Source organism: Rhinoraja longicauda, chromosome 32 (genome assembly GCF_053455715.1).
Source record: "Rhinoraja longicauda isolate Sanriku21f chromosome 32, sRhiLon1.1, whole genome shotgun sequence".
NCBI classification, from domain to species: domain Eukaryota; kingdom Metazoa; phylum Chordata; class Chondrichthyes; order Rajiformes; family Arhynchobatidae; genus Rhinoraja; species Rhinoraja longicauda.
The window spans coordinates 12,266,238-12,280,652 of NC_135984.1; the positions used below are offsets into that span (position 1 = coordinate 12,266,238).

The following is a 14,415-nucleotide window of genomic DNA, read 5'->3' on the forward strand; positions in this document are numbered from 1 at the left end:
CCACTGCTCCGGTGTCAGTGCAGGGCACCATCACCACAGTGAGTAGCTTGGAGCGTTCAGTATCATGATTGGGCTGTCATGGCACTACCTCCAGATCTAGGTGATGCACCATGGAACTGGAATGTGGCCCTTTCACAATGGAAAACTCGCAACGGTGCCTTTCTGATGCCTGAGAGAGTGGATGTCACACACTGGCACCATCGTAATAATTTAGTTTAGTTTAGTTTAGAGAAACAGTGTGGAAAGAGGCCCTTCAGCCCACCAAGTCCAGGTCAACCATCAATCCTGTACATGAGCACTATCCTACACTCAGGACAATTTACAGAAGCCAATTAATCGACAATCCAGCACTTCTTTGGAGTGTGGGAGAAAATCGGAGCACCCAGAGAAAAACCACACGGTCGCAGGGAGAACGTGCAAACTCCATACAGACAGCAACCGTAGTCAGGATCAAACCTGGGTCTCTGGCGCTGTGAGGCAGCAACTCTACCTCTGTGCCACGATGCCGCCCCTTTCTAGAGATCAAAATCCCTTTAACAAACTCTGCGGCTGTGTTGCAGAATATCTTTAGTAGGCTGCAGATCAAACCCGGGTCTCTGGCGCTACAAAGCAGTAACTCTACCGCTGCGTCACTGTGCCACTCATTTGATTGATATAAGAATAGAACGCATTAGTTAATGTTACACTAACTTTTCATATGGAGTGCAGGTAGTTCTGCAATAAAATGTGTTTCCATAACACAAGTTAGAAATAACACCAGGGATCAGGAACTAGGGAACCACCTAAAAGTTACTTTGGAAATCGACAAGCAGAAAAAAGTCTGTCTTGGATTTAAACAGTATAGGAGGCAAATAAAAACTGTTTCTATGTAACTCGCATACAGTAGTCAGACACCATTATCCCTTAGGAACACAGCTACTGCTTTATTCACAAAATGCTGGAGTAACTCAGCAGGTCAGGCAGCATCTCGGGAGAGAAGGAATGGGTGACGTTTCGGGTCGAGACCCTTCTTCAGACTGAAACGTCACCCATTCCTTCTCTCCCGAGATGCTGCCAGACCTGCTGAGTTACTCCAGCATTTTGTGAATAAATCGATTTGTACCAGCATCTGCAGTTATTTTCTTATATAGCTACTGCTTTAACCGCAGGTGGCTATTGGAATTAACAAGCAACTGTTTCTGGTGTCACTTGTGCAATAATACTCTATTAAACAATGTAACATGCAGCCTTTAGTATTTTCACCATGCAGTAACAACAGTAAATATATTGTTAATGAAAATAACTTTCTGAAAATCCAGCGTTAAAAATAACTTTGTTATTGTGAGTTTGAAACTCTCTGGTCCCGAACCTGCTTTCCCCAATTGACACAATTGTCTTAATAACATGATTTTCTATAACACAAAGTTTCTTAGGAACAGAATTACCTTTGTCAGATCATCAAACTAAAGGTGCGAATCATAAAGTACAGTGTCCAGTGGTCCCACTTTAGAGAGGTCTTGTTCCTAATCCCGAGACGTGGACCCAAATCCCATTACAGCAGCTAGGAAATTGAGTTGAATTCATTAGAAATAGTTGGTATCAGTGATGGATTGTCCTAAAGACCATCCTTTATGTCCTTTAGGGGGAGGAAATCTAATACAATTGTGGCTGGCGATGTGAAATAACCTTGAAAGCCATTCAGTTCAAAGGCCAGATAGACACAAAGTGCTGGAGTAACTCAGCGGGGCAGGCAGCATCTCTGGAGAGAAGGAATGAGTGATGTTTTGGGTCGAGACTCTTCTTCAGAGGGTGTGAAGAAGGGTCTCACCCCAAAATGTCACCCAATGTAGATGGGACTCGAGCTGCCCAAAACTTGTGCTGAAAGACCAATCATGAGACCACTCTTGTTGAGACTTGGATAAGGTGATGTTTAATGTCATTGAGTGTCCAGGAGTTACCTGAGATTGAGGCCATGATCCGAGACTTCTTCCACCTGTTACTCGTTGACATACACTCACTCTTTAGTCAGAGGGTGGTGAATCTGTGGAGTTCTTTGCCACAGTAGGCTGTGGAGGCCAAGTCAGTGGATATTTTTAAGGCAGAGATAGACAGATTCTTGATTAGTACGGGTGTTAGGAATTGTAGGGAGAAGGCAGGAGAATGGGGTGAGGAGGGAGAGATGGATCAGCCATGATTGAATGACAGAGTAGACTTGATGGGCCGAATGGCCTAATTCTACTCCTGTCACTTATGACCTTATGATAACTCTGTATGGAGTGAGAACAACCTGGAACATAAGCAGGGCTTTGGCAGATCAATGTTACTGCATTTATGTTTAAGATGGATTGATTGTTGGCGTAAGAATGTACACACACCAACATTGTCCCCTGGAGCCAAATGGCCTGGTGTACGTTCCCTGGCATTTTATTTCAGTGTTTGATTTCTCATCCAGGGTGAAAACTTATAACACATTTGGGTGTTCCAAATGGATCCACTATGCCAGGCATGATGGAAGTCAGGGTTTTGGGGAGAAGAATGGGGTTAGGAGGGAGAGATAGATCAGCCATGATTGAATGGCTGAGTAGACTTGATGGGCCGAATTGGCTAATTCTGCTCCTATCACTTATGACCTTATGAAGTGGCCATCTTAGGCCAGAAAATATTTAAAGTTTTGCAGTGTCACCTTTTGCCAAGCTTTTTTTTTTGGTCTACTCTTTCGTTGACATTTTGTTATCGCCGACCCTCTTTCAGCCACAGAGCAAAGCCAAAAGAGGCTCTAACTATCAGAAGGCAACTGGGAAGACAATTGATTAGCCTAACTTTTTCTGGCGTGAATATCTGACATTATTGTGAACTTGGAAAATAAAGGAGCTGTCAGTGCTACACTGTGTATCCATGTCTGTGCTGGATTCTGTACGTCGTTGTGAAGTGTCCTGCCACCATCTCCATTGTTGAAAACACTCCGCTTCTTCTGTGGTGTTGAGTAGGAAAGGACTACTCCAGATCACAGCCCAGTTGCTAGTCATCTGCCCAAACAGAGCCAGATCAAAACTGTTAAGAATGGAGAGCTGCCATTAACGTCTCTTTTACATCCAAGAATGCCTCTTCTTTTGATTTAATTTAGTGGGAGAATGTTTCTCCAGGCTTTTACATGCCAAATGGTCAAGAATTGGGTCAGAAATATTTGTCTTTAATAGCCGCTAAATTGGAAGATCTCACAAAGACCATTAGGATTACCACTTGGAGAGAAGAGGATGCTTATGTTTACACATCAAGTTGCCATGATCTCAGTGTCTTAAAATATGGTGGAAGTAAATTTAATAATAAAAGTCTCTTAGTGCCCATTGAATGTGCTGAATGGACTAATTTCCCCCTGAGGTGTCTGTTCTCGGCCCTACGTTTGGACTGATAACGTCAGTGAATTGTTGAGCACCATCGTCCAAATAAGACATTAATTCATTGACATGTCCAGATGGATCTACAAATTCGTACAGGTATATATTAGGAGCAGTTCTCCCAGGTGACGTGGCCAACATTCCACTTACAACCAAGATCACTGACGACAGATTAACTGGAGGTTCATCCCATTTGTCAGTTGTGACAGCTGAGTGTATTTGAATTGGCTGCAATACTTTTGTGCGTTTTCTGTGGCAGCTCGAGGGTAAGAGAGGGTTCTTCGAATCGATTCCATCCATTGCCTCCAACATTGGGCTTAAGGCAAGCAAAACTGGAACAACAGTGTATGCTTTCAAATAAATCAGTGGGGAGGACTTTCATGTTAAAGCCATTTACTGAAAACATAGAGCATGGCATTTAGAAGAGTAGATCACAGGAACAGGCCATTTGGCCCACAATGTCTGTGCCAAGCATGAAGCTAAACTAATCTCATTCTGGTATTTCATAATCTCATACTTGCATTTGACTGTATTTTGCCACTGTAGTGATTTTCTCCTTGTAGTATTAGTTTTAGTTTCAGAGACACAGCGTGGAAACAGGCCCTCGTTCTACTTCTGACATAGAAGTAGGTAACACTACTTCTACGTTATCTCAGTTTTGATTCCGACACGTTACGGGCAATCTTTACAATTTTTAAAGAAGGCAATTAACCTACAAACCTGCCCGTCTTTGGAGTGTGGGAGGAAACCGAAGTGCCCGGAGAAAACCATGGAGAGATCCTCAGGAAAACCAACCTGCAGGAGAAGCTCATGATGTCCTTCTATCGCTGCTCCATCGAGAGTGTGCTGGCATACTGTATAACCACATGGTATGCCAGCTGCTCAGAAAAGGACAGGAAGGCCCTTCAGAGGGTCATCACGACGGCCCAGAAGATCATCGGCTGCTCACTGCCCTCCCTGGAGCACCTGTTCAGCCTACGCTGCCTCAGTAGAGCAGGCAAAATAATAAACAATCCATCCCACCCCGGCCACCGTCTGTTTGTTCATCTGCCCTCTGGTCGACGTTTCAGGTCGATCAAATCCCGAACAAACAGACTTAAGAACAGTTTTTACCCCAGGGCCATACGAGAACTGAACACTACCTTCTGCACTAGGCAACACTGTTAAAAAATCTTTTGTACTTAATATAATTGTATTTATTTGTTTTTGCATTTATTGCATATATGTTTTTTACGCACCGTCAGGATTGGCTATTTTTTAATTTCGTTGTACTCGTTGCAATGACAATAAATGAATATTATTATTATTATTATTATTATTATTATTGCACAAACTCCATACAGACAGCACCCATAGTCAGGGGCTCTCTGCTGTAAGGTCCTGCTCCACTGTGCCACCCTCTTCAACCACTATTTCTGTGTCATATTTGCAGATCCACTGAGAGTGACAGTGACTCCAAAGAAGCTGAAGACTGGGATCGGCAGCACAGTCATCCTCTCGTGCAGTGTGACAGGGTCCCCTGAGTACGTCATCAGGTGGTACCGAGACACCGAGCTTGTGGTTCCCGACAATTACATTTCCATTCGAGGAATCAACAACGAAACCCTCCTTATCACATCTGCTCAGAAGAGTCACTCAGGGGCCTACCAGTGCTTTGCCACCAGGAAGTCTCAGACTGCACAGGACTTCTCCATAATCGTCTTAGAAGGTGAGTGCTTTGAAAACCATAGCCACGAGATTTCACAATGGCGCATGGTGAGTTCTCTACTTTGAACAGGCCAAGACTTCAATGCTACTATCATCATTTAAACCACTGCTGGCAAATGGAGCTGATATTCAGACTGCACAGGGGAGTTCTGCTCAGCTGTCATCCAATCTGCATTTGGTTTCTCCAGTGTAGAGGAGATCACATCATGGGCTTCGAATGGAATTGAAAGAAGTGCAAGTGAAACTTATGCTTAGACATTGGCTAATATGTTTTTCAGCTTTATTTTAAACATTGGACTTCTTTAAATCTAGGTCAAATAATTAACTTTTAACCAAAACAAGATCAGCTTTGATGCAAATTAAATAAGAAAGATGTAAAGGCTGGCAATATGAATGTTAAAGATATGATCCAGTCTAACTTTGCTGTACCACCTCAAATTGGAAACAGCTTGGTAAACATCATGCTCATACAATGTTTATGGAACCTAATGGAACAATGAAATTCTTACTTCCAGCAGCATTTAAACACAATATACATAGATAATATGTAATAGACAAAAAAATCAATAAATTAATAAAAATACTAGTGCACGAAAACCCAAAGTCCTTTGTGACAGTCTGTAGTTCATAGGTTAGTGTTGTGTGGTGTTCAAGATGGTTGTTGGGATGAAGCTATTCTTGAACCAGGTGGTCATGGTTTTCAGGCTCCTGGACCTTCGTCCTGATGATGGACACAAAATGCTGGAGTAACTCAGCAGGACAGGCAGCACCTCTGGAGAGAAGGAATGGATGATGTTTCGGCTCTCAACCCATTCCTTCTCTCCAGAGATGAGGCCTGTCCCGCTGAGTTACCCCAGCATTTTGTGTAAACCAGCAGCTGCAGTTCCTTCCTACATTCTTCTTCCAGATGGTTGGGGTGTAATGAGAGCCTGGTCAGGGTGATGAAGTTGGCTGCCCCCCCCCCTTCATGACCCCTGAATTCACTCCTTGCCCGCTAATTTCCCCTTTCTCCATTCTTTCTCTTTCTCCATTCCCAGACGGAACGCCTCGGATTATCTCATCCTTCAGCGAGAAGGTGGTGAATCCGGGCGAGCAGTTTTCCCTCATGTGCGCGGCGAAGGGCGCTCCTCCACCCACCCTCTCCTGGACGCTGGACGACGAGCTGATCGCCAGAGACAGCGGGCACCGGACCAACCAGTACACCATGACGGACGGCACCACCATCAGCCACATGAACGTCACCAACCCGCAGATCAGAGATGGAGGCCTTTACCGCTGTGCCGCGCGAAACCTGGTCGGCAGCGCCGAGTACCAAGCGCGAATAAACGTAAGAGGTGCCTGTCTACTTTTCAATATCAGATAGGAATATCTTCTTTTGTTAAGTCTGTTATGTTAACCCAATGTTTTATTCCAAGCACTTACTTATAGCTTTTCAATCGCCGTTGGATTTCCTTCCTGAAAGGATCATCAGGCCGATATATTCCCATCATTAATTGTTGCACATTATCTTCCTCTCTTTCTTTCGAGACTCTGGCATTTTCTCCTTTTTGCCTCCTCCACTTCAACTCTCCGTACCAACCTACGACAGGGGAACCGTGCACCCTGGTATCCGATCGTGGACCTCCCATAGGCAGCAAACCTTGTGGGTTTTGTCCTCTTCAATACTATCGACTGCAGTTTCAACTTACCTGTTATAACACAGGAGTCCATTCAGCCCACCAAGCCCATACCAGCAGCTCGCTCATGTTTGTGGTTCTGAGATGGTTGGGAGGGTTGGAATAGAGAGGAGTCAAGGAGCAAAGAATGTTCGGGTCCAGAAAGAAATAGGGGAGAATTATGAGCAATGATTAATAAAGGGAATATACCTGGATGTGCACGGCATTCCTATTCATTGTTGTGTCAGTAATGTTATGGACCCAATTGTTGGACTGAAATCCAAAGCTAGATACACTATTTTCCACAGCTCTGACAGTTTGTGTCAAATCTCTCTTTATGCCCCAAGTGTGGATTCAGATTTCTTTCACATTGACATTGAAAAAAACAGTTCACCGCCATCCACAAATGAGGCTAGAAAAATCGATGCAAGTGCCTGATAGAGCTAGCATCTGTCTGAATACGGCTTTGCTGAAACTACACTGAGTTATATCAAAGTTTGAATTACTAGACCTTTATGTTCTTGTAAAGATGCCCCGCAGATTGGAGCAGTATATATTTGACTGACCAAAGAGCTTGTCCCTGCACATGGCCATTGCTCACCATGTTACCATACACCATACATCCTTACCATACAGGGACAAGAGGAAACCTACTACACCTTGCCATTGCAAGCAATGCCATCTCCCCAGGAATACGGTGATACTAATTAGGCCCTGACAAGAATGATTTTAGGGAGAATTTCCAAATGTTTTCACTGTTACAGGTGAGATGACTCTCAAGTTGCTCTTGTGACATTGCAAAGGTATTTATTCACAAAATGCTAGAGTAACTCAGCAGGTCAGGCAGCATCTCAGGAGAGAAGGAATGGGTGACGTTTCGGGTTACTCCAGCATTTTGTGAATAAATACCTTTGATTTGTACCAGCATCTGCAGTTATTTTCTTGTGACATTGCAATCGCCAAAAGTATTGATGGAATAAATTTTTAAACGAAACACACATTTGTTTACGACTTTCAAACATAATTGTTTTAAATGAGGAGCTGTACTAGTGGAAATTGAATCTTGACTACATTTCATTGGCATGATGTGGCCCATTCTGGAGGCCAAGGTCCAATGGCACAACACCAACACAGACCTTGCGGCAAATTAGTTCAAAATAGTGACCGCCTACAATGAATAATAGTCCACTCCTTGCCTGAATGGGGAATAACCACTTGTTTGTGGAGCCCTGGGAAGATTGGTGTCCAGAGGAGATGGTGCTGCCCTCCCAGGTTTCCTCTGCTCTATTTGAGCCAACACTTCCAGTCCAGGAGCTGGCCGACCCCAAAATCAACACAGGATTAAGGAAAGTTTCATATAGACACAGGAGGAATAGTGGGATAGCTCCTTAGTCAGTGTCTCCACGATAGCTTCTGCTCCGACACACTCCTATTGACCTCAGCTTCATGTCTACCTTGCTTCTGACAAAGTCCCCCACAGTTGGCTGGTCCAGGTTTGGGCTCATGGGATTATGGGATCCAAGGTGTGTTGGCAGACTGGATCCAAAATTGTTCTGGTGATGGAAAGCACAGGGCAGTGCCTAGCAGCGTCTGTGAAGGGAAATGGTTTCAGGTTAGGACCTTCTTCAAATCCAGAGTAGAGGAGAGATAACTGGCAGAAAGAGTTGGGGGGGGGGGGAAGGAATGGGGCAGGAGCTGGCCAGTGATGGGTAGATCCAGGTAAAGAGGGGTTGGCAAGTGCATCTTGTGGGAAAGCGAAGGATGGCAAAGGCAGGAGGTGATAAGTGGAGACAAAGAGCTAAAGGTGGTGAAATCTGATGATAAAATAGGAGAGGAATGAAGTTTTAAACCGGGGGGAGAGATGGGATGTAGACAGGAATGGGGACGTGGGGGATAAATTAGGGGATCCCAAGGGAATGGAGAACATTCTCCCTATGAAGGTATTTATTCACAGAATGCTGGAGTAACTCAGCAGGCCGGGCAGCATCTCGGGAGAGAAGGAATGGGTGACGTTTTGGGTCGAGACCCTTCTTCAGACTGCAGAAATGTCACCCATTCCTTCTCTCCTGAGATGCTGCCTGACCTGCTGAGTTACTCCAGCATTCTGTGAATAAATACCTTCGATTTGTACCAGCATCTGCAGTTATCTTCTTATTCTCCCTGTGAACGCGTGGGTTTTCTCTGGGTGATCCAGTTTCTTCCTACATCCCGAAGATGAGCAGGTTTGTAGGTTAATTGACTTCTTTAAATTGCCCCTAATGTGCAGGGAGAGGATACAAAAGTGGAAGCACATACAACAAGTGTGAATTTGTGATCGATGGTCGGGAAGGACTTGGTTGGCCCGAGGGGGCTTGTTTCCATGCTGCATCCCAAAACTAAAGCATTCCCAGCAACATGAGATGTTCCCCGTGCCCTCCTATGTTTCTGCTCGTTGAGGTTGGAAAGGACGGTCTTTTACGCCGCTCCCTCATTCATGTTGAGCCTGAAGCAGTGCGGCAAGGCCTGGAACCAGCTCCTCCATTTGCCCCAGTGAAAGGAACAATGAGGCTTAGGTGACAGTGAGGCTCGAAGCGTCGCAGATCGTTCACAAGCTGCGACTGAAAGCACGCGGGTGGGACCGCAACGGTCGGACGCCCAAGGGAGCACTGGCAGAGTAACTTTCTGCCAGAGATTTAATCATTAAAATAAGTCAATCCTGGAGTTTTTGTGCTTTCTTCCAACCCTCCTCTGAGTTCTTACAGACAGATCCCCTGTTGAATCACATTCTGGGATGGCAGGTGCTTGAGAGAAAGCTTCAAGTTTCCACATTAGCTTTGGGCCTGAATTCTTTCTTTCAAATCACATTTGACAAACCAAAGCAAAAATAAACATCCAGTATGATCTTTTAGTCTTTTTTTAATGTCGCCTACATTTCACGCCTGGCCCCCCCTTCTCAGCCTTCTTCACAGTTTATTGCACACAATTATACCCAAGACTTTTTAACAAGCAATACATTTAAAGAGACAACATCCTATTTTGGCGCTTTAAGAGGACTTTCAGTTTAAATGCCTCTTGCAAATTATATATTTTTTTCTCTCCTGACTACAGGACTGCAAAGTGTGATTACTTCAAGGATGTTTGGGGATCACTATCTAGTAAGCTTCAAGGGTAATTGCATTCCTGAGAGTTGCAAGTTAATCCCTCGTCTAATTAATATCTCCAACCTGCCAGCTGAGATAAAATGACGGGCCAAATTTCCCTGAAGCTTTTTGATGATTTTTTGAGAGAAACAGATGAACAAAGAAACAATGGACCAGGAGGGACCAAGGTTCCCCCACTGCATCTAATGAGGCACCTCCTAATGTGAAATCCTTTCATGGAGGCCTGAGTCACTTCACCCTGACCCAGAAACTCTTGGGTTGAGTGGAATGATTTTTCCTGTCTTCCTTTCCCATCATTTGTTTTGCCCATGACGATTATTACCCAAGATCTACAGTATCTGCTCCACCAAATTGGCAACTTAGGCCGTGTTGTTTAGGGTGGGTCCCCATTAAAAGAAGGACCATTGTTCATTGTGTCTGGAGGTGAGGTAAGTATGAAGTGGGAGAGATTAGTGTATTGTGTCAGTGCCATTGACTAGGTTTTCCCAGATTCCCCCACCTCTTCATATTGGCTTACCTCCCCTCCACTCTCTCACTCCAGAGGAAGGGCCTCGACCAGAAACGTTGACTGTCCATTTCCCTCCACAGAGAGTCCAATGGTTCTTTAGTGTCACGGGGGCACAACACGGTGAAATCCTTTCGCACAACCACAAATGCCCAGTCGCCACAATGTTGGCGCGTTTACAATGACAACAAAACGCAGAAACCACAAACCGTCCAAAGTCCAGTCCACATGTTGGAAGTCCTGTAGCGTCCCCCAATTCAGGAAGCCCGCGACCCGACACCCCTCTCCTCTGCCAACCACCCCCTGGGTCCCGGGAGGTGTCCCACACAGCCGACCTTGAAGGTGCTGGAGGCGATAGCCCAGTCCCTCTTCTGCCGGCAGATCCCTGGTGCCTGACCTGAGTTCCACCAGCAAGTCATTATTTTGTTCCAGATTCCCAGCATTTGTAATCCCTAGGTTTCACAACTCTACTGTCCTGTCAAAGGTGTATAATTTGGGCTCTCTCGGATTTCTCTGACAATGTCAGCATTCACTGCCCACTTCTGTTTGTCCTTAAACAAGTGCAGTGAGCTGCCTCCTTGCTGTGCTGCAGTGTTTGTGATGTGTGGTTTACCCACAGTCAGTGGGGTCAAGAGTCTCTTCAACAATGAAGGAACAATCGTGTATTTTTGAATCAGTGTGGTGTGTGGTTTGGATTGGAACGTACAGATGATGCATCTGGTGCTCGTTCTTCTAAGTGTTACAGTCATAGAGTTAGACATCGTGGGAACAGGCCCTTCCGCCCATCTTGCCCACGCCGACCAACAGGCCCCATCTACACTGGTCCCACTTGCCTGCAATTGGTCCATATTCCTCTAAATCTGTCCTATCCATGTACCTGTCTAAATGTTTCTTAAACGTTGCAAAAGTACCTGCCTCAACTACCTCCTCTAGCAGCTCGTTCCATACACCCACCACCCTTTGTGTAAATGTACCCCTCAGATTCCTATTAAAACGTTCCACCCTCACCTTAAACCTATGATTCCCCTATCCTAGGCAAAAAAAAAGACTGTGCACTTACCCGATCTATTCCTCTCATGATTTTGTACATCTCTATAAGATCACCCCTCATCGTCATTCTGTTTCAGAGAAGGCTGTAATCAGATGCTGTGTGGAAAGAGCCCATGTTGACTTGTATTTTGGCCTTCCCTGGGGGAAGCCTCATCTGCTCCATAACCCCATCCTTCAATGATTAGTACAGGTGTCGGGGTTTATGGGGAGAAGGCAGGAGAATGGGGTTAAGAGGGAGAGATAGATCAGTCATGATTGAATGGCAGAGTAGACCTGATTCTGCTCCCATCGCTGATGAACTTATGAATTTATGTATTCATGGTTGCGAATGGCGATCCAGAATTTTCAGGTCGACTTTAAACAGAGTGGCACTCAAAGACCACAATTAAAACAAAAACGATTTCATAAAGTGTGCAAAATGTTATTTTTTAAATTTGAAAATCCACAATGCCCAATGGTTGTTTTGAAGACCAGTGATAAAGGGTAGGCCATAACTAGACATGGAGTAGTGTGATAAATGTCACTGTGGTGTTTTAATGCAGGAATCCTTATTCACAGGCTCACCGAGTATTCGCTCCATGAAGAACATCACGGCCATTGCCGGCAGAGATACCTTCGTTAACTGCCGGGTCATTGGATATCCCTACTACTCCATCAAATGGTACAAAGACTCAATATTGCTTCCTGACAATCACAGGCAGGCCGTGTTCGAGAACGGCACCTTGAAGCTCATGGATGTGCAGAAGGGGATGGATGAAGGGGAGTATGTCTGCAGTGTACTGGTCCAGCAACAACACTCCATCAGCCAGAGGGTCCACATCGCAGTGAAAGGTACGGCTGACGGGCACGGGACAGTGGGGGCTGCACGCGGCTGATGCACAGAAGGCGTCAGTGTTTAACGTCCATTGTATATGAAAGCTTCTGCTGCCTCCGCAACCCTCCTGTCCACCTCCCTGCCCTGCTCCACTCCCTCGCCCCTCACTCCTGCCCCTCCCTTCAGCCATAACAGGGTAAAACCAGGGTGGCCGCGGAGATAAACTATAAGCAAGGTCAATGATTTGTGTATTTGAGGTGTTTCCTGGCTCTGACAGTGTCCTTGGGTGCATTGAACATAGAACAGTGCAGCACAGGAACCACAATGTCTGTGCTGAACATGAAGCGAAATTAAACTTATCTCCTTGTGGTCCAGATTCCTCCATTCCTGTGCCTATCTGAAAACTTCCTAAACGCCACTCATGAATCTGCTTCCACCATCACCCCACTTTCCAGACACCCTACCAACCTCTGTGTAATAAAACTTGTCCCGCATAACTCCTTTAAACTTTGCCCCTCTCACCTCACCTTTAGGCTTGTCACTTCTACCCTGGGAAACCCAGTATAGTCTTGCGGCACAGTTACAAGCAGGGTTTGAATACTACTGTCAACTGTGAAATAATGCAAGTGCCTGGTGAGGAGCAAAGTTGCACCAGGATTCTCTTCCCCTTGGACAGGATTGGTATTTGACTGAGGTGAACCATGGTGTCCAGTCATCACAACATTCTCTGCAACAAACTACTTGAAGCTTTGGCATTGCCCCTTCACTTCATGCTAACCGCCCCTTCTCTGTTGGCAGGCTACTATCTAATTCATCGAGAGGCAGCAAATTTCCCCTCCAATGGTCTGTTGTATCTGCAACCTTCAAACTAAGACACCATTCCATTAAATTCAAACCATGCACCAATGAAATGTAGAGTGAAGAGTACAATAGAGAGATACAAAGGCATCATAACGAGGAGGCAGAGGAAAAACAGTGAAGAAATAGAAATGGAGTATGGCACTAGGGAAGTGTGGTCGAATAGTTGGGGGCGTAAGTGAAGGAAACGTACGGAGATCGAGTTGTAGAGGCATGGAGATAAACTGGAGTAGAATGACACATAGAGAAAGTAATTTATTCACAAAATGCTGGATACTCAGCAGGTCAGGCAGCATCTCAGGAGAGAAGGAATGGGCGACGTTTCGGGTCGAGACCCTTCTTCAGACTGTAAGGTGTGGATGTACAATAAAAGCACACTGGTGGATGGACTGCCACAGTCCACTCTCCTGGTGGATGGACTGCATTCCCAGGAATGAAAGTGCAAATGGAATCTGCTCTAGAAAGGGTCATTATAGGGTCATGGCAGATCTATGATTGAATGGCGGAATAGACTTGAAGGGCCAAATGGCCTTATTGTGCTCCTAGAACTTATGAAATAGCAATGAGAGCGTAGAGTGTGTTTGAAATCCAATTGGGTAAAGAATTGGATTTACCCGGGAAAAGTATTCTTTCTTCATTCTTTCATTTCTTTGCCCAATAGGATATTTTGTGTGGAAGCCTGCAGTGGCGGTCTTCATGTGATGACCGATGGTCACCAGGAGTGGGAAACATGCTCTACTTCCTGCTCAAGTGTTATAGTTAGTCCCCTTGTCCAACCAAGGGCCCAGGTTCCCCTTTGCTCTCATTCTGCCAGTTTATGATGCAGACACGTTTCCAGCTAAATGGTGAGGTACAGGATCAAAGGAACAGATGAGGCCGTGAGATTGTCCATCCCAGTAGAACATGGGCATACCGCGATAGTTCTGGGGCCCCCTCTTTCTTTCCCAGTGATTGACAAGCCAAATTAATTCTGTGTCATTGGTGGAAGGTTAATTAAATTTCCCAAGCTTCAGAGGAAACCCTCTTTAAATAAATGCATGATGTCAGTCAAAGAGAAAGGGCAAAAATAATGTGAGAACGAATGCAATTTATTTGCAACATAAAAATCGAGATTCTTCTTACATGCAAAACAAGGTTTCAAAATGTCGACAACGTATTAATGTATGTAACCTGTGCAAGACTGATCTCCTCCAGTGTTACTGCAGTGCCTTTGAATGCTTTGCCAAAAAAATAAGACGCATCGTTTTTAAGTGCTCAAGAGAACATCTAAAATGCATCTTGCTCACATTAATTATTCAGGGCTATGCAGAGA

The 14,415-nt window shown here is 45.1% G+C and overlaps 1 protein-coding gene across 3 annotated transcripts in view; it reads left to right on the plus strand.

Annotated features, from left to right (window-relative positions):
- The window catches only part of dscaml1 (Down syndrome cell adhesion molecule like 1), a 494,811-nt gene that overhangs the window by 310,065 nt on the left and 170,331 nt on the right, over positions 1 to 14,415 (plus strand). For all 3 annotated transcript variants that reach the window (XM_078426581.1, XM_078426582.1, XM_078426583.1), the window contains 3 exons: positions 4,807 to 5,082; positions 6,119 to 6,415; positions 11,990 to 12,262. In XM_078426581.1, the coding sequence (XP_078282707.1) occupies positions 4,807 to 5,082; positions 6,119 to 6,415; positions 11,990 to 12,262 (846 nt within the window). The remainder of the gene's footprint in view (positions 1 to 4,806; positions 5,083 to 6,118; positions 6,416 to 11,989; positions 12,263 to 14,415) is intronic.